Below are 26,812 nucleotides of genomic sequence, written 5' to 3' on the forward strand. Positions count from 1 at the left end.
GTATATGATACATATAATATACAAAATATGTATTAACTATGTTATTAGTAAGGCTTCCAGTTAACAGTAGGCTATTAAGAGTTAGGTTTTGTGTGGAATTGTGATTGCTTGGGGATCAGTGCTCCTAACCCTTGCATTGTTCAAGGGCCAACCGTACATTCACAGAGTTGTGCAATGGTTACTGCTATCTTCCCAGAACATTTTCATTACCTTAAAAAGAAACCCTTGTAAACAAACTGTGGTATATCCATGTAATGTAATATTGTTTTTTTTTAATTTTTTTTTTAATGTTTATTTTTGAGAAGAGAGAGACAGAGCATGAGTGGGGGAGGAGAGAGAAAGAGGGAGACACAGAATCAGAAACAGGCTCCAGCCTCTGAGCTGTCAGCACAGAGCCCAACGTGGGGCTCAGACTCACAGACCGTGAGATCATGACCTGAGCCGAAGTTGGACACCCCACCGACTGAGCCACCCAGGCACCCCAGTAATGTTATTAAGCAATAAAAAGAACTGAACTATTAAACCACAAAAAGGCATGGCGGAACTTACCTGCATATTGCTAAGTGAAAGAGGCCAGTTTAAAAAGGCTGTCTACCATGTGATTCCAACTATATGACATTATGGAAAACGCAAAACTATAAAAGTAGTAAAAAGATAAATGGTTGCCAGCATTTTGGAGGAAGGAAGAAGGGGTGGGACATGGGATTTTTAGGGCAGTGAAAATATTCTGTATGATACTTTATTGCAGATACATGATATGTGCATTTGTCAAATCCAGAGAGCCATACAACACAGAGTGATGTAGACTATGGATTTATTCATAACATATCAACGTTAGTTCATCAGTTATAGTGAATGTACTACACTAATGCAAGATTTTTTTTTTAATTCAATGTTTATTTTTGAGAGAGGGAGAGGGAATGGGGGAAGGGTGGGGGAGTACTGAGGATCTGAAGCAGGCTCTGTGCTGACAGCAGAGATCCATCCCAATGTGGGACTTGAACTCACAAACCACGAGATCATGAGCTGAGCCGAAGTTGGACACTCAACCAACTGAGCCACCCAGGCACCCCTACAAGATGTTAATAATAGGGGACACTGGGGGATGCCTGGATGGCTGAGTCGGTTAAGTGTCTGGCTTTGGCTCAGGTCATGATTTCACAGTTCATGGTTCGAGCCCCACATAGGATCTGTGCTGACAGCTCTGAGCCTGGATCCTGCTTCAGATTCTGTGTCTCCTCTCTCTGCCTTTCCCCTGCTCATCCCCTGTCTCTGTCTGTCTCTCTGTCTCTCTCAAAAAAATAATGATAGGGGACACTGGGAGAGTGGAGAAAGAGGAGATATGTGAGAACTCTCTACTTTCTGCTTAATTTTTTCTAAACCTAAAACAGCTCTGAAAAGCAAACTATGTTAATTTAAAAAAGAACAAAAGAAACACTTTAGCAGTCATTCCTCATTCTCTCCTCCCCTGCCCTAAGCAATTACTAATCTACTTTTTATCTCTTACCGATTTCCCTTTTGTGGACATTTTAGCTCCATGGAATCACACAGTACGAGGCCATTTGTGTTTGGTTTCTTTCACTTGGCATAATGTTTCCAGTGTTCATCTGTGTTGAACCATGTACTTCATTCCTTTTTATGTCTGAATAATGAATGTTCCATTGTATGGACACACCACATTTTGTTATACACTCATCAGTTGATGGACATTTGGGTTGTTTCCACTTTTTAAAAAGCTATCATGAAAAACGGTACTATGAACATGCATTGTACAAATTCTTATGTGGTCATATGTTTTCATCTTTTGGGGGATATACCTAGGAGCAGAACTGCTGGGTCATATGGTAATTCTAGGTTTAATATTTTGGGGAACATGCAAATGGTTTTCCAAGGTGGCTACTATTTTATATTCCCACCAGCAATGTATAAGGGTTCCATTTCTCCACATCTCCACATGTTATTGGCTGTTTTTTATCATATAACCATTCTTGTGGGTATAAAGAGGTATCTCTTGGCCTTGATTCACATTTCCCTAATGACTAATGATGTTGAATGTTTTTCATATGTTTATTGGTCATTTATATGTCTTCTTTCGAGAAATGTCTATTCAAATACTTTGCCTACACTTTAATTGGACAGTTTATCTTTTTGTTGAATTGTAGGTGTTCTTTGTATATTCTGGATACAAATACCTTATCATACATATGACTTACAATTATTTTCTCCCATTCTATGTGTTGACCTTAATGGTGTTCTTTGAAGCATAAAAAAAAATTTTTTTAATGTTTATTTATTTTTGAGAGACAGAGAGCATGAGTGGGTGAGGGGCAGAGAGAGGGAGACACAGAATCTGAAGCAGGCTTCAGGCTCTGAGCTAACAGCACAGAGCCTGACGTGGGGCATGAACATGCCAACTGTGAAATCATGACCTGAACCAAAGTCGGATGCTTAACCAACTGAGCCACCCAGGCGCCCCTGAAGCACAAAATTTTTAATTTTGAAGTCCAATTTTTTTCTTTTGTTGAGTATGCTTGTGGTGTCATATCTAAGAAACTGTGGCCTAATCCAAGGTCACAAGATTTACCTCTGTGTTTTCCTTTAAGAGTTATTGTGGCTATGGGGCGCCTGGGTGGCGCAGTCGGTTAAGCGTCCGACTTCAGCCAGTCACGATCTCGCGGTCCATGAGTTCGAGCCCCACGTCAGGCTCTGGGCTGATGGCTCAGAGCCTGGAGCCTGTTTCTGATTCTGTGTCTCCCTCTCTCTGCCCCTCCCCCGTTCATGCTCTGTCTCTCTCTGTCCCAAAAATAAATAAACGTTGAAAAAAAAAATTAAAAAAAAAAAGAGTTATTGTGGCTCTTACATTTAGGCCTTTGTTCTATTTTGAGTTAATTTTTGTATATGGCATGTTGTAGGACTCCAACTTAATTCTTTTTGCTTGCAGATATTCATTGTCCCAGCACCATTTATTGAAAAGACTGTTCTTTTCCCGTTTCTCTATTGTTGTGGCACCTTACTGAAAATCAGTTGACCATAAATCTAAGGTTTATTTCCAGATTCTCAATTCTTTTTCATTTGATATGTGTCTACCCTTGTGCCAGTACCACATTATCTTGATTATTGTAGCTTTCTAATAAATTTTGAAATCAGTAAGTCAAGCCCTCCATCTTTTTGTTTTTTAAAATTGTTTGGCTATTTGGGGTCCCTCTATTACCATATAATTTTTTAAATTATCTTGGTATTTTTTAAAGTAATCTCTACACCCACTATGGGGATCAAACTCATGACCCCAAGATCAAGAGTCAAATGTTCTACCAACTGAACCAGCCAGGCAACCCCAGCTGGGATTTTGTTGAATTTGCAGATCAATTTGGGGGAATATTGTCATCTTAACAATATTAAGTCTTTCAATCCATGAATATGGAATGTCTTTCTTTTTATTAGATCTTTAGTTTCTTATAATGATGTTTTGTGGTTTTCAGTGCATACGGTTTGCAGGGGTTTTTTTTTTTTTGTTGTTGTTAAATTATTGCTAAGTCATTCTATGAGGCCAATATTATAGCATGTATCAAAACCAGAGATACCATAAGAAAACTATAGACCAATATGTTCTCTGAATATAGATGCAAATACCCTCAATAAAATGCTGTTCCTTTTTTAAATGTTTATTTAGAGAGCAAGCAGGGGAGGGGCAGAGAGAGAAGGAGAGATAATCTCAAGTAGACTCCGCACTGTTTGTATAGAGCCTGACTTGACCTGGGGCTTGATCTCAGGAACAGTGAGATCATGACCTGAGCCGAAATCAAGAGTCAGATGCTTAACTGACTGAGCCACTCAGGTGCTCCTAAAATGTTGTTCTAAATGGTATGTTTTTATGCTATTCTCAATGAATGTCTTTATGATTTCATTTCAGATTGTTCATTGTTCAGAGCTAATTTTTGTTTATAGATCTTGTCTCTTGCAACCTTGCTCAACTCATTTATCAGCACTAATAGTTTTTTGTGGATTCCTTAGGATTTTCTACATACAAGATCATACCATCCTCAAGTAAAAATAGTTTTACTTTTTCCCTTCCAGTATGAATGACTTTTCTTTCTTTTTCTTGCCTAATTGCTGTGGCTAGATCCTCTAATACAATACAGTGTTGAATAGAAGTAATGAGAGAAGGCAAGGTCCTTGTCTTTTTCCTGATCTTTGGGGGGAAAGCTTTCAATATTTTACCTTTAAGTGTGATATTAGCTGTGGGTGTTTCATAGATACCCTTTATCAGGTTGAAGAAGTTCCCTTTATTCAGTTTGTTGAGTGTTTTGTTTTGTTTTGTTTTGTTTTTTTATCATATGAGGGTGTTAGATTTTGTCAGGTGCTTTTTCTGAGTCTTTTGAGAAGAAAATGTAACTTTGGCCCTTTTTTTCTTTTGAGATGATCTATTATTACAGTATTTGATTTTTGGGTTGTTACACCTACCTTTATTCCTGTGATAAGTTGCACATAGCTATGGTGTAAATCCTCTTTATATGTTGTTAGATTCAATCTGCTAGTATTTTGTTGAGGATATTTGCATCTATATTCGGAAAACATATTGGTCTGTAGTTTTCTTATGGTATCTTTGGTTTTGATATCAAGCTAATAATGGCTTCATAGAATGAATTGGGACATGTTGTTTTCTCTTCTGTTTTTTGGAAGAGTTTATACAAACTTAGTGTTAATTCTTTAAATGTTTAGTAGAATTCACCAGTGAAGTGACTTGGACTTTGTGGGAATTTGTTGTTGTTGTTGTTACTAATTCAATCTCTTTATTTGTTATAGGTCTATTCAGATTTTCTATTTTATCTTGAGTCAGTTTTGCTACTTTGTGTCTTTCTAGAAATTTGTCCATTTCTTCTAGGTTATCTTGTTTTTGGCATATAATTTTTCATAGTATCTCATGTAACCATTTCTATTTCTGTAAAGTTGATAGGGATGATGTCTCTTTCAGTCTTTTTTTTTTTTTAACCCAGTCTTTTATTTTTAAGTTTATTTATTTTGAGAGAAAGAGTATAAGCACAAGCAGTGGAGGGCAGGAGAAAGGGGGAGAGAAAGAATCCCAAGCAAGCTCCACACTAACAGCATGGAGCCCAACACAGGGCTTGAATCCTACGACCCCAAGATCATGACCCGAGCCGAAATCGAGTCGGATGCCTGAGCCACCCAGGCACCCCTCATCTTGACTTTAGTATTTTGAATGTTTTCTCTTGGCCAGTCTAGCCAAAGGTTTGTTGATTTTGTTGATTTTTTTGAAACTTTTGGTTTCATTGATTTTCTCTATTGTTTTACCAACCTCTATTTTATTTATGTCTGCTTTGATACTTGTTATTTCCTTCCATCAGCTTGCTTGGGATTTAATTTGTTCTTCATTTTCGAGTTTCTTAAGGTGGAAAATTAGGTTATTGATTTCAAATCTTCTTTTTAGTTTAAGCATTTACAGCTCCCTCTGAGCACTGCTTTAGCTGCATCTCATAAAGTTTTGGTGTGTTGTGTTTTCTTTTCATTTCAAAGTAGTTTTCTAATTTCCCTTGTGATCTCTTCTTTGACCCATTAGTTACTTAGGAATGTCTTTTGTCTTTTTGTCTGCCATATTTATTAGATAGTTATTGCTGTGTACTAAGAATTATATGACAGTCCCTGGTGCTTACTTTCTAAAAATCAGAACATCCAGTTTTAGCTTGTCTCAATGGAGAAAGTGTTTATAAAAAAACAGGTAGTTAACAGAAAAGTAGGACCTTCACTCTTACTTGCTTATAATAAACAGACTTGAACATTTTAAACATAATAATGAAGACAGATGTGGTATTGCAAAAGCCTTATTAAAATCTAGCATCTCTACTATTTTACCTTTGTGTAATAAATTCTCTGGAGAGTAAGGAAAAAATCAATGGCTGGCAAGTTTCTTTCTATGAGAGCTAGGGAGACAGACTTTCTGAGTGTTTCCCTTGGGGCTTCCTATTTCCAGCTCACAAATGTGTTTGGGGGAGGAAAAAGGAGTAAAATGGGTAATGGATAAAGAGGTTCCACTGTTTTAAAGACAGCTATTTATATTTTCATGTGGCTCTATGTCAATAGAAATAAGACTAGAATAGAAAAAGCTAAATCTTATATTATTTGCATAGTTTTCTTTGGAGTTTGTGTTGGTGCATAAAAATCAGTACTTTTACTTAGCAACATTAATGTGCTTCCTCACAGAAGAAATAGGAGAGCAAAGGGACAATATGGTTGTCACTGAGTTTGTGAAAATTTAATGAAAATTGGTAAGAATGATTTTTGGCCAGAGATATTTAAGGAATTTGTGAGACTGATTTCAGTTTTAGTTTCTGGTTCCTTTCACTAACTTCTCCTAAGCTTCCCCTAATCATTATGGCTTATGAATATATGCAGTTCAGTTGTTAAGGCAAGTAGTCTACTAACCCACATTTGTATAATACCTTTTTCTTTACCTGGTGCTTTTATACTTAAGACTTACAGTAATCCTGCAACGTACCTCTCTTGAAAACTGGTATACTAATCAGATTTTAGCTGACACCAAAAGCTAAAAATTCAGTCTACCATTGAGGAAAAATTAAACATATGGTTTTAACGTAATTTTATAGGAGGTGACATAAAATACAGGCACCCTGGATTCATTTACTCTGCTTTCTAATTTAAAAAAAGGTAGTGAAATAATTTTACTATCATGAAAACTAAACAAAAGGATATAACTTTTGTTTGATTTTTATGACCGTGCTCAGTTTGTTTCAAAAATCATTGAAGTCTCTTAAGTACACTGTGTCCTCTTGCTGGCTTCTCAAAGGCAGCCTCTCCTGAATTAATTAAAAACAGCAATATTCGAGGTATTAGATTACAGTGTTGTATGATTGACGATTCACTTTACTACATAAAGAATAGATATGATTATCATTTATGTCTCTGTAGACTGGAGTTTATGCTGTAAATATATTGCTTTTTAAAAACTGTAGCAATAGCAAATATACTTTGTTTTAATGTAGGATGATTTCAAAATATTTTATTAAAATTGTGCAGTTTCCTGAGGTGTATATTATTATGTTGGAATAAAAACATGGTGTATAATATAAAAAGCTTAAAAGATCTGTTTTTGAAAAGTTGAAACTAATTTGGGAATACTGAAGCAGCTAGCTTTACAAGAGTGGTGGAAAAGAAAGTTTTTTCCCCAGAGTCTTAGAGAATTCAGTCTCATTTCAGAGCTGCCTTATAAAATGCTTGATGCAGTGGTTGGCCATCATGTTATATGACACAGGGTCTAGTCAATGTGGTTCATTCATATTTACAGTTTGGCTTTCAACCTAACCATTATACTTAGTAATGATCTGATCTTTATAGGGTATTGGGCATTGTTCATGTGTGATATTAATAGTGATCGCAACAAACAAGCAAATGAGAGTTTTTATACCCACATGAATATTGAGTTTGAGTTTTGTTACTGGGAATGCGTCTACTTTTTTTTTTTTAAGAGTTTTTTTTTTTTTCTTAAGTTCATTTATTTTGAAAGAGAGAGAGAGAGAGAGAGAGAGAGAGAAAACGAGCAGGGGAGGGGCAAAGAGAGGGAGACAGAATCCGAAGCAGGTTCTAGGCTCCATGCTGTCAGCACAGAGCCCAACGCGGGGCTTGAACTCATGAACTGTGAGATCATGACCCAAACTGAAGTCAGATGCTTAACCAACTGAGCCACCCAGGCGCCCCTACTTTATTCCAATGATTTGTCAGTATTTGAGTTTTGCATCTTCTCTTTTATAATTGCCTTTAAAGCCTCAGCAGTATTCCTCAGCAGTATTCCTTTCAGAATACTGAAGTTATGTCATTTTTATTTTCTGAGGGTAGTTTTCAGAAAGAACTAGACATAATTCAGAATTTTGTCAGATAAAGTAGATAATCTGAGGCCAACTCGACTGTATTGTAGCTTGTAAGAAACTAGCTCTAAAAGCACTTTCCCAAAAAGCTTGTTCTTTGGAATAAATGTAACCCCTTTCAAGGTAATTGCTTTAAAGAAAATTTATTTGATGTACAAGTTCAGGTTCGTGTATTTAAAAAATCATCACATTTACCTCATAGTTACGTCTTGTGTAAGAACTTGGGGAGGTTCCAAAGCTAAACAATGAAGAAGATTAAATTACTTTGCTAGTCACCAAAAAATTGTGCCTGTGCAGGTAAATGAATAGAGATATTGAAAAGATGTCTTATGACCAGTGGGAGCAAGTTGAAATCTCCTGAGACAGTCTAAGGTTATAATTACAGGCTTCTAAAATCAGGAGAGAATTATCCTGAAGATGTCAGGGACTTCTGTGTTTTCCTTTGGGCTCATCAATGCTGAAGAGGGAATTCATAGCCAAATTTCTTAGGATACATTTATATATATATATATATATATATATATATATATATATATATATATGAAATGTGTATATATACGCACACACAATTTTTGTACAAATTTTATGTTTTTTCTAACTATAAACATTTAGAAATAATAAAAAATATAGACGAGAGAAAGCTGTCAAAGAAATCCTCATTGAATTTTTAATAAACATCCTTTCTTCTATGTGTTTTATAAGGTTGAGATTACACTGAACTTAAAATTTTTAAATCTTTTTTTTTAATGTTTATTTATTTTTGAGAGAGAGAGAGACAGAGCGTGAATGGGGGAGGAGCAGGGAGAGAGAGAGAGAGAGAGAGAGAGAGAGAGAGAGAGAGAGGAGAGAGAGAGAGAGAGAGAGAGAGAGAACCTGAAGCAGGCTCCAGACTCTGAGCTGTCAGCACAGAGCCCGACATGGGGCTCAAACTCTCAAACTGTGAGATCATGACCCAAGCCAGAGTCAGATGCTTAACCAACTGAGCCATCCAGCCACCCCTATAATTTTAAATATTGATTTTTCTACCTATTATTTTCACAAGTCAGAAATTCTTTGTGAACACAATATTCAGTGGCCATCTTTTAGATTGTAGCATCTAGCCATACATGGTTCATAAAATTTACTGTTAAATGACTTAAAATTTATCATTGAAGAAATAATGAAAACTTACAGAATTTCTTCTCTCACACTCATAGTATTAGAAGTATCAGAAAGAAAACAATAACATGAAGCAAAGACTCATGAGGCATGTCATGGGATTATGCTTTCTTAGTTTCATAGGCTTCATTTATTATTTGTAAATGTTTTCCTTGCTAATGTGCAGCCATAGTCACTTTCCTAGAAACAGAACTGAGAGAAAAAAACCATTTCTTCTCTCTCTTGGCAAAGGTGGTTGGAGGTAAAGTTAAGAAGCCCGGCAAACGTGGTCGGAAGCCAGCCAAAATTGACTTGAAGGCAAAACTTGAGAGGAGCCGGCAGAGTGCAAGAGAATGCCGGGCCAGGAAAAAACTAAGATACCAGTATTTGGAAGAGTTGGTATCCAGTCGGGAAAGAGCCATATGTGCCCTCAGAGAGGAACTGGAAATGGTAAGAAAGTCTGCCAGTAAACACCTGAAAAAATCAATTAAGCTTAGTAGTCAAAGAAATATATATTAAAATATGAAGGTACCAATTTTCACGTATGTGTTTGACAAATATGGGAAAGAGTATTAGTCTGTTAGCCAAGACGTAAGCAAGGAAGCAGTTTTGCATAGTAGCTTGTGGGAGCAGAATGTGACTGACTATTTCACTGAGGGATTGTTTTTGAAGGAAAAAAATGGAAAATAACACAAATGTACAATAATAGGGGATTAGTTAAATTATACTGCATTCATAAATTGGACTACTTTGCAGGCAGTAAAAATCACAATGCACATGTATATTTACTAATGTAGAAAGGCATTTACAATATATTGCTAAGTGGAAAAAGCAATATAACAATATGTAACAATATGCATAGTATATATACCATTTGTGTTTCAGCATATTGATTTATTTATTTGTCATGTTTTGGTCATTTATTCATCCAGACTTTGGGTGGTGGCTGTAGAAATGTAAAAGAGAATAGAAATCTCACTATAAGCTCAGGGGAGGAGGTGACAGGTTGGAGACGAGAGAGAATACTACTATGATCATCACAAAACTAGGACCTCAGCATTTTAAATGGTAAGAAAATAAGGTTGGGGTCTGAAGAGAGTCCAGATAAACACTATTGAATAGATTTAAAAATATATATATTGAATTTGACTCCTGCTGCAAGTTATTTCTTACCTTCTGCAGTGGAAGCTACTTGAGGGCATGATCTTTGAACTGACTGATCTTCGTATACGTCAAAGTCCATACTACACAATCTGGCAGAAAGCAGATGTTTAGTGAATGTTTATGAAAGAGAAGGGAAATTATAAAATTATTTATTTTAGGAGTAGAAATGATAATGTGACAGCAAAAAGAGATGAATTCTAATTAGTGGCACACTAGGAAGAGAGAATCTTTTAACCAGAGGAGCCTTCTTTTTTTTTTTAAGTTTATTTACTTTGAGAGCAAGAGAGTGTAAGTAGCAGAGGGGCAGAGAGAGCAGAATTCCAAGGCTTCACACACAGCACAGAGCCCAATGCAGGGCTTAAACCCACAAAACAGCCAGATCATGACTTGAGCCGAAATCAAGAGTTGGATGCTCAACCGACTGAGCCACTCAGGCACCTCCCCAGAAGGGCCTTCTTAATCTGAGCACTACCCACAGTTTATCACTAGAAGATTCAGCAGCAGTTTCCTACCCTCTTCTGAAAGATGGCAGGCCTCATACATGTCCTAGGTTATAAACAGGAAATACAGTGGAGGGATAGGATTCCCACCAGCCAGTGTGACCTCTAGTTATGGGAGTTTTTCTGTCTGGGATTTCCACCCCTGGTTCCTGAACTCTGACTAGTAAAATTTTACTTGAATATATTTTACATATTTCAGTACAAGCAGTGGTGCATGGCAATGGACCAAGGAAAAATCCCTTCTGAAATAAAGGCCCTACTCACTGGAGAAGAGCAGAGCAAATCTCAGCAGAACTCAAGCAGGCACATGAAAGCTGGGAAGACAGATGCTAACAGCAATTCCTGTGAGTACCATGAGTGGGAGAGTTTATATTTAGAGGAGTGTTTTAAGGTAGGGTTTCCATTGACCACTTTCCTTATGTCATTAAATAAAATGTTGATGTCATTTGTAATATACTAATAAGCAAGTGAAATGGTGTTAGATTCTAAATATTGAGATGAATTTTACATGGGCTCAATGAACAGCAACTGAAAAATGTATGGAAAATTTTTAAAGTAAACTTAGTCCATAAATGGGAGTATACATTCTAGTTATTGTTAATAAGAATTTTATTTGTATTTTGATTTACAGCCTAAAGAATCCTTTCACTTATATTTATCTTATGTTTTTCCTCCAATAATTGTGTTAAGGAATTACACTTTTTATTTTGTAGATGAAGAAATAGCAGAGGGGTTGGTTAAGACGCCCAGGGTCACACAGCTATAATGGGAAAAACCTGTCTTCACCTAGTCCAGGCTGTATCTAGTACAGGAGCCCATCATTGCAGGGTTTTTTTTTTTTTCATTATGGTGAAATTCATATGAAATTCATAAAATTAACCATTTTAAAGTAATAATTCACAGGCATTTAGTACAATCAGTGTTGTACAACCACCACTTCTATCTAGTTATAAAACATTTTATCACCCCAGAAGAAAACCCTGAACTCATTAGGTAGTTACTTGTTCTTACTCCCTCCCTCCAGCCCTTGGCAACTTGTCTCTATGGATTTACCTATTCTGGATATTTCATACAAATGGAAACATACAATATGTGACTTTTTGTGTCTGGCTGTTTTCACCTAGTATATTTTCAAGGTTCATCCACACTGTAGCATATATTAGTACTTTATTCCATGTTATGGCTGTATAATGTTCTGCTAGGTATGTGTACCACAATTTATTTGTTCATTCATCTGTTGATGCTTGTTTCTCCCGAACAGTATGATATGAAACATGAGTGTACAAGTATGTGTTTGAGTACTTGTTTTCAATTCTTTTGGTTATATACCTAGAAGTGGAATTGCTGAGTCTTCTGGTAATTTTATATTTAACTTTTAAGGGAACCACAAATTGTTCTCCACAGTGGCTGATATATTTTGCGTTCCCACCAGCAGCATATGAAGCTTCCCATTTCTGTACATCTTGCTAACTCTTTTTATTTTCCCTTATTTAAAAAAAATTTATTTTTAAGTAATCTCTACACCCAAATGGGGCTTGAACTCACAACCCCGAGATCAAAAGTCACATGCTCCACTGACTGAGCCAGCTAGGTGCCCCTCTATTTTTAAAAACTATAGCCTTCCATCTTAGGATGTGAAGTAGTATCTGATTGTGGTTTTGATTGGCATTTCCCTAAAGACTAATGATGTTGAGCATCTCTTCATATGCTTGTTGGCCATTTGTATATCTTCTTTGAAGGAATGTCTAAGTCCCTTCCCTAAGTTTTAATTGAGTTGTTTTTCATTTTGTTGTTGAGTTGTAGGAGTTTATATTTTTCCCGGATTCTAGACCTTATCCCATTCTGTAGGTTGTTTTTTTCAAATTCTTTTTTTTTTTTTAAAGTTTATTTATGTTGAGTGAGAGAATCCCAAGCAGGCTCTGCACTGTCAGCACAGAGCCTGATGCAGGGCTCACTCTCACGAACCATGAGATCATGACCTGAGCCAAAATTAAAAGTCAGACGCTTAACTGACTGAGCCACCCAGGCGCCCCTTCTCACATTCTTGATAGTGTCCTTTGGTGCACAAAACATTTAAATTTTGATGAAGTCCAGTTTATCTATTTTTTCTTTTGTTGTTCATGCTTTGGGTGTCATATGTTAACAATCCATTGTCAAATCCAAGGTCATGAAGAACCTTACCCCTATGTTTTCTTCTAAGAGTTTTATGGTTTTAGCTCTTATATTTTAGGTCACTGATCCATTTTGAGTTAATTTTTCTATATGGTATGAGTTAGAGGTCCAACTTAATTCTTTTGCATGTGAATATCCAATTGTTCCAGGACCATTTGTTGAAGACACTGTAAAGATTTTATAATGAAGATGTCATGGATTGGTTTCTTTATCATTGTGATTGCTTTGGGAGCACTTGAAACAGTTATAAGAAAATGCTGTAAATTTTTTATCTTTTAAAATATTTTTGTAAAAGCGAACGGTTTGGTTTTTGATAGCTTTTATTACATGAGGTAACATTTGTTTTAATCTAAATTGAATTAATGAAAAAAAGCCAAATCAGCTCAATTTTCTTGCAATCTGTATTTTTAAAAAGCCTTTCTGTAGATCCTAAACAAACAAAAAATTTATACATTTTAAAACAGATTAAACAAACTTCATTGACTTACAAACATTCTTACATTGGTAACTATGATTTATTTTTTAGGGTGAAGATTATATAAAATGATGAGTAGCTGATTGAAGCCAATATTCTGATTCCTATGGAGGATGAATGGGCAAGATTGTACTTCTTGGCTCCATTTACTACCTACTGCTCAGTAGTCATCTCTGTAAATCTGCAGTTTCTACCAAAATGTGTGATCATAGATCCCAAAGGATTTTGCTTTAACTTTCAACACTTAGAAAATTTATAAACATTCAGACCTGTTCTGGTTGGTATTGCCACCGGTGGCAGTTAACATGTTGTAATGCTTGAAAACACAGGAGTAGAGAGAAGTGGGTGAAGATTGTATTTTTGCACCTTAACTCCACATTGCTTTATTGGTTAATTTATATTCTTTCCATGTATTTCATGTCATTGTATGTGTATGTATGTTTAGGTGTCACCTTCTTTTATGTTTTTGACTGCCCTACAAAGAGAAACCAAATGGGCTGATTATTAAGTTCTCAGCCTTAATGGACCTAATCTTATTTGTTTATATTTACTTGAGTAATGTTTATTTTCTGCATGAACCATGATTTCTCCTGTGAGCCATTCCAGCATAAGCTGTGAATATGTATTAACAAATATATACAGTTCTATTTTTATAATCCATAATGATATGCCTGTTTTGAATAATGTACGTGTTAACAAAATCCATCAGGAAAGCCCTCAAGACAGCCTCTATTTAAAACTTTCGTTGCTGTCTTCTCGAACTATATTTATAAAAGTTTCCTAGGGCCTAATCCATACTTGGAGAATAATTAGTCAAATTTTCTTTTTAAGCAAGAAGTAACCCTTTAGGCATTTCATCAGCATACACCATCTTGACAACTTAGAGAATGTATGTATGTATGTGTTTCTATTGTATGTCTATATATGTATGTGGGGAGGGTAGGAGTGAATGTTCACACACATTTCCTTGTGTAGTCAACTAACTCGGACACTTTTTCTAAAGAAAATAGGATGAAATTAGCTGCTGAGATTGAGTTTCTGCCTCAAGAGATCTGGAACAAAATGAGGGAGAAATTGCTAGTAGATCTAATGGCTGTAGGCATAACCAGAACACTTAGTTTCTCCCCTGACATGAGCTTCGTGATGAATGTGTTCTGAGCCAGGAAGAAACACACTGTGGGTGTGCCTCTGGTTCGGCCCTGACCGTGTCTACACTCTGGAATGAAGCACTGAGCTAGAGTTGTCACAGCACCACGGCCAGATGGCCTGGTGGGAGCACAGAACGGCAGAGTAGTTCTTTTCAGCTCCGGTTACAGCTACATTGACCTTCTTCCTGACTACCCAACAGAGTAATGGCTGAGGAATCAAGCTCATAATATTTTACATGCAAATAGACTAGGTATCTTTCAGTTTCCCCAGCGAGACACCTTATCACTCTTCCTTCTCTGTCCCATAGTTAAATCAGGAATTGTGTTCTCTGTTGCTGCTAAATTATAATTGTTCTTTGCTCTACCGAGGCAAATATTTGGCTTCTACACAGTATGTTTTGTTACGAAATGGCAGTTTAAGAGGAGGCATCATACTCCAGACTGAGGTGGAACAAGAGATGGACCACATAGTTTCAGATTACAAGGTACTCTCCCCTCTTCTCTTAGGCCATGTTTCAATAAAGTGCTTCCCCTTAGCCTACGTTCCTGAAGATCTCTTGTGTGTAGGTTGCAAACTCAGATCTAGTCTAGTCCTGTGTGACTACTGATATACCACTAGCCCAACCTGTTGGGTCTCTCTGTGTTTTGGAGGACTGGGGGTTTAAGAGTATTTAATGTCTTTCTAGGATCACAAATATAGATAGATTGAGGATAGTTAATATCCAGACCTTCAGAGTTTAAGTGTTTTAAATATAGTGTTCAGATTGTAATGGGTATGGTTTTGCCATCTGGTCTACTCAAATGTATATTTTTATTTTGCAAAACAACCCAAGATTTACTACGTGTTGCTTTTTGTTCAGTACCTTTTGAATTCCCCAGAAGAGTTGTTTTCAAAGCAAACATTCCAAAATGAATGTGGCTCTTCAATGGAATGTCTCCATTGTGCTTGAAGTATTTCTTCTCTGGTTGTAATTTTAAAGTACAGGGTCATTTGAGCTACCCTCTGTCCCCACCCCCAGTATCTTTACAAGAGCAGTGACTTTGTCCTCAGGTAGAGGATGTGTAATTTTGGATGAAAGTAAATTACAACTTATATAAAGTTTATTCCTAAACCTATCTTTTTGGTATTTTAAAGTAGATCATACCAAGACAAAGTTTCTTGGTCTTAAAAAGGAATGTTTTGATTGCTTTGGGTGTTGTGCTGGCTGCACGCTTTGGCCACTTGAAGCATGTTAATAAATGTCACTGATTAAAACAGCTGGAGCATTTCTTTTCCCATTCCAGTTAGGAAGCAGCAATACTGAAATCCTAGCATCTCTCACTTTCTGTAATGACAACATACAGGCTGAGAGAGAACAGAAGAGGGGGAGAGAATCACTGAGCTCGGTCCCTCTGGATCAGCGCTGTTCTTTTTGCTCCCTGAGTAAAAAGAGTAATGTTGTTGTTGTTGTTCCCAAAGAAAGGAAGGTAAGGGGAAAGTATATATTTGTGTATTTAGACCAGTCATATTCTGTCATTAACTTAGCATAGACCTGCCATATATTAGAGCAACTGAATATAAGATGGAATAAGTTTGGCCAGGTCACGTTTTAGGAGATAGTTGATGTTCTTAAATTTTTTTTTCTATTTCGTCTAAAACCTGTCTGTTGTATCTAAATCAGAATCTGTCTTACTGCAGCAAATTCATATCACTGTTTTTCAGCTACTTGATAGTATTTATCAGCATCACCATTTAGCATTTTATTTCATCATCTTTAAATTATGATAGAGTTGATTTGGCTCATTACAAAAAGCATAGGTTTAAACTGGATTTACTTTTAGTTCAAACAAAGGCAAAGAAATTTAAAACATCAATGCTATATTTCACAAGAAATCAGTTGCATATTATCAATTACATATTTAGTTTTGAAAGAGAAGAAGATTATTAATCCATGTGGTATTGGGGGGCATTAAGGGTATTTTCTTTCTCTGAAGAGCATTGTACAATTATATTTTTATGAAAAATAAAATATCTTCACCAGAGAAATCTCAAGTGGTCTGTTTCGCAATACTGAAATATGTTTGTGTGAGCACAGAACAGTAAAAAGAGTGAGATTTAGGCAGAAGCACTGGTCTTGGATTCCTTTTTCGAGTCACCTTGAATTCTTTGATCTCTCGGCCTGTTTTCCTCATCTATAAAAAGGGGGGAGGGTAGCTTTCACAGAGTAACTGGCAGGGTAAATAGGAGATATGAGAAACTGCTTCTTAAGTAGTAAAGAACTATATTAAATTTAAAATATTAGCATATGCCTGCATTTGACTATTGTAAGGATTTAAATCATGGAAGATAAATATATTTAATGAGCTGGAATTTAAACATGTAGGGTTGTAGGTATCACATTTCTAAAGTCTTTTAAGCTTTATCACTATGTCTATCCCTGGAATGGTGTAGTTGGAAGGCATTTTTAGCAATAATAGTCTCCGATTAATTAAACTAATTTTAAGAACAATTAGTGTTCCAACTGGTAATAATCCTATAATCTGCATAAAGCAGGTTTCCAGACTGCTAGGTAACTTAGTTCTCTTTTCCCTTATTCCATCCATTTTACTTAACTATAGAGTAGTCCTGAGTCAGAGCCAAGGCTGCCATGTAAGTTTGGGCTGATTGTGCACTGCACAAAGGCACCCAGTTGAGGAGGTGAATGGATCTAAAATCTAGCTCACATTTCCTACAACAGGCCATGTGCAGAGGAAAGGGCACCTGCTATCTGCTCACCAGGGCACCTTTTGCATCGGTCTGCCCAGAGAGGTGCTTTTTTCAAATTTGACCTCACAGGGTTGGTGGGGGGGCGGGGGGGAATACCTTTCTTAATTCCTCCACCCAGAGGGTGCATTTTTAAAAATGCAAAACAGTGCTGTGCTGCAGCTGGCTTATGGCAGGCTCCCCAGAGGAAAGCCAATTGTGTGCATCTCTTCTCAACTCCACATTGAGTGACATCAACTTCGTAGCTTTTAATTGGCAATGATTGGAGTATTGACACATAGAAATCAGTAAATGCTACAAATCAGCAATCCCCGCCCCCCGCCAGACTTGGTTTCTAGCACACTACTGAAAAAGGCCTAGTATAAGCTAGAATGGCCCAACCAGGCATATTGGAGGCCTGGAAAATAGATGGCTAGAAGACCTATGGAGCTGGAAGGGCTCTTTTTGTAAGTCTGTAGGCAGCTTGGAGATGTCCATATCAAATTCAGATTTGTGTTGACCCTTGAACAATACAGGTTTGAACTATTCAGGTCACACCTTTTTCAATACAGCACAGCACGCACTTTTCTTCTGATTTTCTTAACATTTTCTTATAGCTCACTTTATTGCAAGAATAGAGAATAGAATATGCAAAACATGTGTTAACTTTATGTTATCAGTGGTAAGGTTTCCAGTCAACAGTAGGCTATTAGCAGTTAAGTTTTGGGGGAGTCCAAAGTTGTATGTGGATTTTTGACTTTGTGGAATGTTGGCACCCCATCCCTTGCATTATTCAAAGATCAACTGTACTTCATGAGACAGATGATAGTTGTGTCTTAGAAACTGTTAAGGATTGCAGAGAGATACCCAGCCCAACTCTAAAAATGACTAAGAGGTAAATCAGCTGGATTCTTAAAGCAAGCCCTGGGGTCAAAGTGGACAAACTAATTCACCTATTGTGTTGTGACAGTTCCCCCAAACACTCCTTGGCTGGGGGTTGGGCTGGAGTTGGACAGTGAGCTTTGGCTTGCAGGCCATTTTGATTCTGTAAGATACATATTTGAGCAGGAAAATTCTCCTGTGGTTCAACAGAACCGATTCCGAACCTGCCATGCCTCAGTGCCCCTTTGCTGAGAAGGAAAGCAATGCCTGATTAGCACTTCACAGCCCCAAACCCAACATGGAATCAAGTTAGCAGGCTGAAAATGACAACTATGTGTACACTGGGCAGACTTGGATAGTCCAGAACCAAACAGGCTAAATGGCCGTCCCAGGCCCACATTGACTTTTGGATCGTACCGCTTCAATGGAATGAAGACCATGCCTCCCAGCACCACAAGACAAGAAAGTATAGGATTTATGGCTAATAATAATACCCCTCAAACCTCAGGTCAGGACAGCCCTGAGCCCCAAGTGCCACAAAAAGAGAAGAAAGAGCATTGAAAAAGGAAGGAAGAAAGCCAAAAAAACGATGGCCAAGCCTTCTCCCAGAAGAAGGCATTCTCATTGACGTCAAGTACAAAATGAAAGCTGGCAGTGCCTCTTCCCTTGTGAGAGTAGCCCCGTGTTCTTCCCACTCCAGACAGAAAAAGGAAAATCCATGTGCCCTGGAGCTTTTTTTTTTTTTTTTTTTTTTTTAGGGAGGCAGAGTAGGAACTCTACCTAGCAGCAGCCAGTGTAGTGTCTTTAAACAGAGCTACACTAGCATCACTCTTCCTGGAGTGAAGAGGGCCAGCCCTGGTGGGGAAAGGAGTCTTCAGTACAAATCAGAAGCACACAAACACAACACATCTGGGCTCCGGAGATGCTGACTCATTTTGAGGACAATGCAGTACCCAGCCAGAGCTTCTGGAAGCATGAGATGAGAGAAGGTTCTTTTTCAAATACAAAGGACTCATCATGGAGTTCCTTTACATTAGCACTCCTTTGGTGAGATAAATGTTTCATAGATCATTAACCACATCATTCTATACCCGGGGGTGACAGAAACACATCAAGCTAAAATGTGCTCATTCATTTGTTATCAGATAAAATGAAAATAGAATATCTCTACAAGTGTAATATGTACAATCGCATTCTGAGTAAGATGGCTTTTTAGGAACATTTTTGTTGAGTAAAAAGAAGTAGCCAGTTGTGTGCTGGTAGATGTTTAACAACTGACTCTTGGCTGGGGGAGGTCCGATTTGCAGTATTTACCCATTTCTGGGGTGGAAATATTCCCACCATGGTTGATTTCATGCTACTATGTTGTCAGTCGGCAACCAACATTTTTGAAAATTTAAAAATTGTATGAGCCACCTTGCAACATGTATGAGCCACCTTGACACCACTGGATAATCTATATAGAATGAGAATAGGGAATCTGTTAGGACTCTTTCAGGTACAAGTAAATACCCAACTGAAGTTGGTATAAACAATAAGGAGACTGAAAACTACAGTGGCTTGATAGTGTCAGTAAAGACATTTAAAGTCATTAAAGACACAATATTTCCTTCTGCTCTAGGTTCTTGTCAGTAGGTTGGCTTTCACCATTGGTTTAATCCTCTCATAAACATCCCCAACAGTAAACCCATATATCTTTTCTTTAAAAAAAAATTTTAAGCCATAAACCGTTCTGTTAAATTTTTCTTCAAAATAAATTTAAATGTTGCTTACAATGTTTGTGTTCATAAGTTTGAGTCTATGGCTTTTCACTGTGTTTCTTTCCCCTTCAACTCCCCAGTTACCAAGAAGCTTTTTTTCAATACCTTCATTTCGCTTTCATTTGATATCACTGAAATTTGATTTCAATGAAATTTCATTGATTTCTAGTTATAGTATAATTCATATGGTTTAACTGAAAATATACAACCGTTACATGTTTTAGCTACATAGTTGCCTATGATTAACTATGACCAAGAGTGACCTGGGTCCGTTTCACTGGTTTTTCATATTCTACTAGAATGATAGTTAAATTAACAGGCAAAACTGATTCCCCTCCACTCCCATCAGTTTTCTCTTCTGTATAAAGTGGAAATCCCAACAGAAGGGTGACAATAAAAGTCTACATCCTCAAGTATTTTGTGTATCCTGTTTTGGACCATTCCTCCTTTTTAAAATTATTTTTTAAATTTTATTAATTTATTTTGAGAGTAAGAGAGTATGCAGGCGGGGGAGGGGCAGAGAGCAAGGGAGAGAGGGAATCCCAAGCAGGCTCTGTGCTGCCAGTGCAGAGCCAGACCCTGGGCTTGATCTCAGGAACCGTGAGCTCATGACCTGAGCTGAAATCAAGAGTCAGTTGCTTAAGTGACTGAGCCACCCAGGTACCCCCTGGACCATTCTTTCTTAAGAAATATTTTCAGGGGGAAAAGTTTCCTTTGGGGTGAGTAGTGAAGTAGCCCTACCACTTATGTCCCTTCCATTCAAGTTCCTGCTTCCAATTGTTCCTTCCACCTTGAGTCTGTAAAATCTTAACTTAAAAAAAAGAAAAAAAAAGCTACAGAAGGAAAACAATGCCACAATTTGACAGTAACATTAAAAACCCATTTCTACTAATGTTAACACACGGCAATAGGTGCCAAGTAACTTGAAAAATGGGAAAATTCACCGGGTTAGCAGTGACTAAAGTAAAATAGCATTAGAAAACCTTTATTAAGGGCTTCACATGTGTTCAGTAATACACTGATGATTTACATGAGTTTGGGCTCATTTTATTACTGCAACAATTCTGTAAGGTGGTGTGATGGTTAGTCTCCCATGTCAATTTAGCTAGCTATAGTACCTAGTCATTTAATCAAACACTAATCTAGATGTTGTGAAGGTATTTTGTAGATGTGGTTGACATCTACAATAAGTTGACTTTAAATAAAGATTATCTTTGATAATCTGGGTGGGCTTTATTGAATCAGTTAAAGGCCTTATGAACAAAAAATGAGGTTTCCCAGAGAAGAAGCAATTCTGCCTCAAGACTACAACATCAAATGCTGCCTGCTGGCCCGGCCCATAGATTTCATAAACCGCAACCCCAGCCTGCCTGCCTGCCCTAAACATTTCAAGCTTGTCAGTCCCCTCAATGGCCTGAGCCACTTCCTCCAAATATATCATCTAGCTAGCTAGCTATCATCTAACTACATCCTATTAGTTCTGTCATTAGGGTTCTAGAGAAGTCTAGTACAGGTAGATACCGCTACATTCCCCATTTTAAAAATGGAGAAGCTGGGGTTTGAGAATAATTTTCTGGGTAAACGGGTAGTAAGCAGAATCCAAACTTCAACCCACAAGTTGACTTCCGAGCCCTTGAAAGCAACCATAATACTATTTATGACTAAGGAAAACTTAAGCGTCGTTCAAGTAGAATACATCTTCCTGGACAATCAGATAGCCCAGAAGTGTACATGAATCTAGACTGATGGACAGAGTATGTATCTTTTCTTCTCAGCTAGTGTGCTGCCCGTTGTCTCTACCATACAAATCCTGCATCTACTTTTCTGTTGTCCAGGTGTCTCTGCCATGTCCTCACCCAGCACGCTCAGGGTCCTATTAGCAGAACACTAATAGACCTAAGACCTTAGAAGACCTAAGCCTACTCGGTCTTCTTTTTCATTTTTTGAAAAATTTTTAATGTTTTATTTTATCTTTGAGAGAGAGGCAGAGACAGAGCATGAGCAGAGGAGGAGCAGAGAGAGAGGGAGACACAGAATCCAAAGCAAGCTCTAGGCTACAAACTGGCAGCACAGAGCCCGACACGGGGCTTGAACTCATGAACCACGAGATCATGACCTGAGCCAAAGTCAGATGTTTAACCAACTGAGCCACCCAGGTGCCCTGGGAATATAGTCTTCTTAGACTGTTCTTTGGAAGATCTGTCAGGGAAGGAGAGTAGAGAAGATTCATTCAAAATTCCCTTAGAGGAACTCTTGGGTGGCTCAATTGATTAAGCATCTGACTCTTGGTTTCGGCTCAGGTCATGGTCTCATGGTTCATGAGTTTGAGCCCCGCATCGGGTTCTGTACTGATGATGTGGATCCTGCTCGAGATTCTCTCTCTCCCTCTCTCTCTCAAAATAAATAAATAAAACTTAAAAAAAAAATTTCAGGCTGCCAGAACCAGAATCCTCAAACACTTAAAGGGGAATCAGGGAATGTTACAGCTACAGTTTAGATTGCAGACTTAAAAAAAAAAAAAAAATTCCCTTAGAGGAGTGTTAATCTGTATTTAGCTATTGTGGGCAAATACCTGGGACTACTTTATTGCTGCCTGCTGAAAACCAGATTATATTCGCAAGCTTCCAGACCTACATTATAATCCTGGAATGCAGGATATCTGCAGGGGTGCAGATATACATGCACCCCTCATTGCAGAGGCCAGGACTTTTTGGGAGTCATTTTCCTGCAGAAGTGAAATCGCACATTCTTCAAATTATAGGTGAATCCTAATTGTATAGCCCTAATTGTATAACTCAGTGTTGATGGGGAGTTTTAAAAGGCAATCTTTTAAAGAGGCTTCTTCTGGAAAAGAATACAGAGCTTTGTTCGGTTGAGCAAAAAGTGCAGAATGGCCCAGATTATAGGGGATCAAAAAACTAAAGACGGTCTGAGGGAAATGAGAGGGCCCTAAAATAAATTCAACCTAAAATAAACTTAACTGCCTAGGAGCATAGGGACATTTACTTTTAGGAAAAGTCTAGATTGCACTTCTATGAAAAGGGCCATGAATTCTCAGAGTCAAATGGTAAAGGGAACAGAAAAGACAGAGGCCTCGGTAAGTGTGGGTGGCACTCCCGCCAGTTTGGTGTCTGATGGGGTTTTGTGAAAGTGATACCATTTGCAAAATGGATTTAAAATAATATTTTGACTAGTGATTTCATGTCTGTAAAGAGTATTAATTATTTTGGAATTTCCTCCAAATGTTTAGATGCTCTGTCTTTTGAACACACTGATTGATCAGTTAATCTACAGCTGCTTCTTGTGCTCAGCAATTTTCCCTGACTTGTTGCTAGGAGACCAGGACCTCTCAGAAATTGCCCATGTGACAGGCATCAGGAAGAGGTGGTGGGCTCTACCTACTAGCCACAGTGCCACCAAGCGGTCATTCTGCAAAACACTTAGACAAAGTCCGTTTGTCTCCCCTGTTCTCTAATTAGAGTACGCCAAGGTAGTCTCTGTTCCAGATGAATTAGCAGGTTAACTGAACAGTGGGGAATTGTTTATTCTCTTCATAGACTTCTGCACACAGGGAGGATTTTTTCTCCAATAAATGAATCATGCCACGGCAAGCAGAATGGTGAAGTTAAAAGAATGTTGGACTGGGGGGCGCCTGGGTGGCTCAGTCAGTTGAGCATCTGACTCGATTTCAGCTCAGGTCATGAGTTCACGGTTCCTGAGATTGAGCCCTGCGTCGGGCTCTGCACTGACAGCACGGAGCCTGCTTGGATTCTCCCTCTCCCTCTCTCTCTGCCCCTTCCCCACTAGTGTGCATTCTTCTCTCTCTCTCTCTCAAAACAAACAAACAAACTTTATATATATAAAAGGATGTTGGACTGGTTGGTAGAAGGCATTTTAGTTTACCCCTAATTTGACCTCCCTTCGTTGTAATTTCCTCTCCTGAACAATAAGGGGCATCGGCTAGGTCTCTCAATGTCCCTTCTAATCCAAAATTCTGTAATTCTTCATTGCTTTTACATGCAGTTATTCCAGAGGAGCTCATCCTCGAAGCTGATCCTGGTCCAGTAGCTCCAAAAGATCTCAGTTATGTTGTTTCACAGTGAGTTTGAGCAGGGGGCAGCAAGACTGGAAGGGAAAAGGGAAAGACTGTGCCCACCCCAAGACACAAAACTGCCCACCTTATCTGGCAAATGACTGCTCCCACATATTTGGTGGAGGCCCCCCCTGGGTAAAATTGTCCTTCCTGAGCAAGGAACTCTGGCCCAGGGAATCAGCTCCAGCCATCTTGGGTAAAAACCTGGCATGTCAGGTCAACTGAGAAGCACATATGAGCAGGATGTGCTTGTGGACTTTCAGCAGCAGGCTGATTCGACTAATGCTTTCACTGAAGATTAGAAGAAAAGGAACAACTTGAATTCCACCTTAAAGGATGCGTCCCTGTCCCTTCCTCTGACAGTCTCTGGGAGCCAGGTATGAGCATCACCTCTACTCTGAACCCTGTTCCCCACTATCATTTTTCTTGAACTCCGCTTTGGAGGCTACATGAATCCAGATTCATGGCGTGCCTCATATGTACCTGGTAAGGAGACTGGGGTAATGTTTTTACTGTCTCCAATAGGCTGCCTCCCTGTGATTTAACTGATTCTTGCTAGGCAGATATGAGTTACGGAGAATGTTGTTCTTGTACTGTTGGGACTTATGCAAAGCCTCATCAATCTGTGAATTATATCCAGTTTCCTCTATTTCAGGATCAAGTGAGACAACAGGAATCCTGAATATTAAATAAGACTAGGGGTGCCTGGGTGGCTCAGTTTGTAAAGTGTCCAACTTCAGCTAGGTCATGATCTCATGGTTCATGGGTTTGAGCCCTGCATTGGGCTCTGTGCTGAGAGCTCAGAGCCCAGAGCCTGCTTTGGATTCTGTTGTCTCTCTCTCTCTCTCTCTGCCCCTTCCCTCAAGCTGTCTCTCTCTGTCTCTCAAAAACAAATAAACATTGAAAAAAATTTTTTAAAAACAGACTAAACAAAAATACAGTGAATTATCAACATGCTCAGAGAATATAGCTGGATTATTATAGGTCATGAGACTATGATTTGGTTGACACTTTTAATTTGTCATTATTTGGGAGATTCTTTAAAAAAAAAACCTTAAAGTGTCAACCAAATCAGTCTCATGACCTATAATAATTCAGCTATGAAATTGTCTCACTGAATTTCCACCGACTAGGATAAACTCACAGAACATTATAGATAGAATGAAGCTTAGAACTCTTTTAGTTTAAACTAAAACCTAAAAATATATATATAAACAAAATTGAGATGAATTAAATTTAACTTTTTACAATCTTTTAAAAATATTCCTTTTGAATGGACCAACAGTATGGACCAAAAAATGGACCAAAATGCAAGGGTTTTCTCTGCTTTTTAACAAGTCTGAACCATAGAATTCGAGGGCTAAGTGAGAGAAATATCTAGCTTCTTTTGTCATTTTAGAGTGCCATCTGCTGATGGGATAAGGAAGAAGAAGATGAGGAGGAAAAAGAAAAAGAAAAATATGAGATGTTCTTTTTGCCTTTTGAACTTGACTGAAGGAAGCAGTTCCATTTAAAAACACCGGCTCTGTAGATGTTTCATAGATGAAATGCTTTCTTGTTCTTGTTCCTTGTCCTAATTATTGAACCCAGTCTTGTCTTGTTTCCCTTTGTCTGTATCTCTGACATTCAGCACAAGTCCAACAACCTATCCACAGCCAAAGAAAAGGTGAGGGCCAGCTCATTAAATTCCACCTAGACTCTCCTTTTAAGAATGGGCGGATTCTCTTAGACCTTAGATTTCTACCAAAGCAGCAGCCAGAAGACCCATGGAGGCCTGGACGGGTTTGGCCACTCGTGTGTTCCTTAGAGAGACATCTGTAGTGTCAAGGAAAGAGTGATATACGTGCAGTTAGAGGCCCTGAGTGTGAATACCAGCTCTGTCACACTCCAATGTGGGCAAGTCACAAAACAGCATTCCAGATTCTCATCTATGAGGCGCAGATGACAAGTAGTACATCACAGAATTCCCAAGAGGATAAAATAATGCGGGTAAAATTGCTGAAGAACTGGAATTATTATTTGCAGCTCTTAACTGGGATGTGAAAATGCATACTGTCTTGTCTGTAAGCCCTTTATTGTTTATTTATTTTTAACATTTATTCATTTTTGAGAGACAGAGAGAGAGCATGAGTGGGGGAAGGGCAGAGAGAGGGAGAGAGAATCTAAAGCAGGCTCCAGGCTCTGAGCTGTCAGCACGGAGCCTGACGCGGGGCTCGAACCCACGGACTGCAAGATCATGACCTGAACTCAAAGTCGGACGCTTAACGACTGAGCCACCCAGGTGCCCCATGTAGGCCCTTTACTGTTTAAATAGGAACATTTTTAAAATGTGCTGGACCTAGATTTGAAACAACAGAAAGCTGACAAGCAGAGAAGAAAACCTAGAGATAGCACAGGCAAAGAAGAGTCTGAATTTGGCCAGGCTATGAAGATGTATCCTGGAGAGAGATGAGGGGAAAAAGGCGCTGGTTGGACGTATGGCCTCAGGTCAGAGTATCAAGGAGGATGAAGCAGGTGCTTCTCATCCTGGCTATATCTATTTATAGAGGTCGGGCCAGGCAGCCAAAGCCCTCTGCCTGAAGCGCAGAGCACAGAGAAACGCCATGTGTCATTTCTCCCACTGGCATTTTCTAAAGGGCTTGCCTAGCAAGGACACCTACTCATTTGCTTGAGTTTAACTCATAGAAGGGAAGTAAACATCCTAGACACAGCCCAGATGGGACACAGATGTGAGAAAAACATATTGACCTCGGAATTTTCAAGACCTCATCAACTGCTTAGGTTAAGGGAGAATGAAAATGAGAGATGGGGAGGGAGAGAGAGAGAGAGAGAGAGATATTAGGCAATTTTATAAGTTTCTTTCC

The 26,812-nt window shown here is 38.4% G+C and overlaps 1 protein-coding gene across 2 annotated transcripts in view; it reads left to right on the top strand.

Moving 5' to 3' along the window:
• The window catches only part of CREBL2 (cAMP responsive element binding protein like 2), a 65,857-nt gene extending 49,340 nt beyond the window's left edge, over positions 1–16,517 (top strand). For both annotated transcript variants that reach the window (XM_053225841.1, XM_027035589.2), the window contains exons 2-4: positions 9,285–9,482; positions 10,896–11,040; positions 13,395–16,517. In XM_053225841.1, coding sequence (XP_053081816.1) covers positions 9,285–9,482; positions 10,896–11,040; positions 13,395–13,399 — 348 coding nt within the window. In that variant the 3' untranslated portion in view covers positions 13,400–16,517. The remainder of the gene's footprint in view (positions 1–9,284; positions 9,483–10,895; positions 11,041–13,394) is intronic.
• The last annotated feature ends 10,295 nt before the right edge of the window (positions 16,518–26,812 follow it).

Source organism: Acinonyx jubatus, chromosome B4 (genome assembly GCF_027475565.1).
Source record: "Acinonyx jubatus isolate Ajub_Pintada_27869175 chromosome B4, VMU_Ajub_asm_v1.0, whole genome shotgun sequence".
NCBI lineage: Eukaryota > Metazoa > Chordata > Mammalia > Carnivora > Felidae > Acinonyx > Acinonyx jubatus.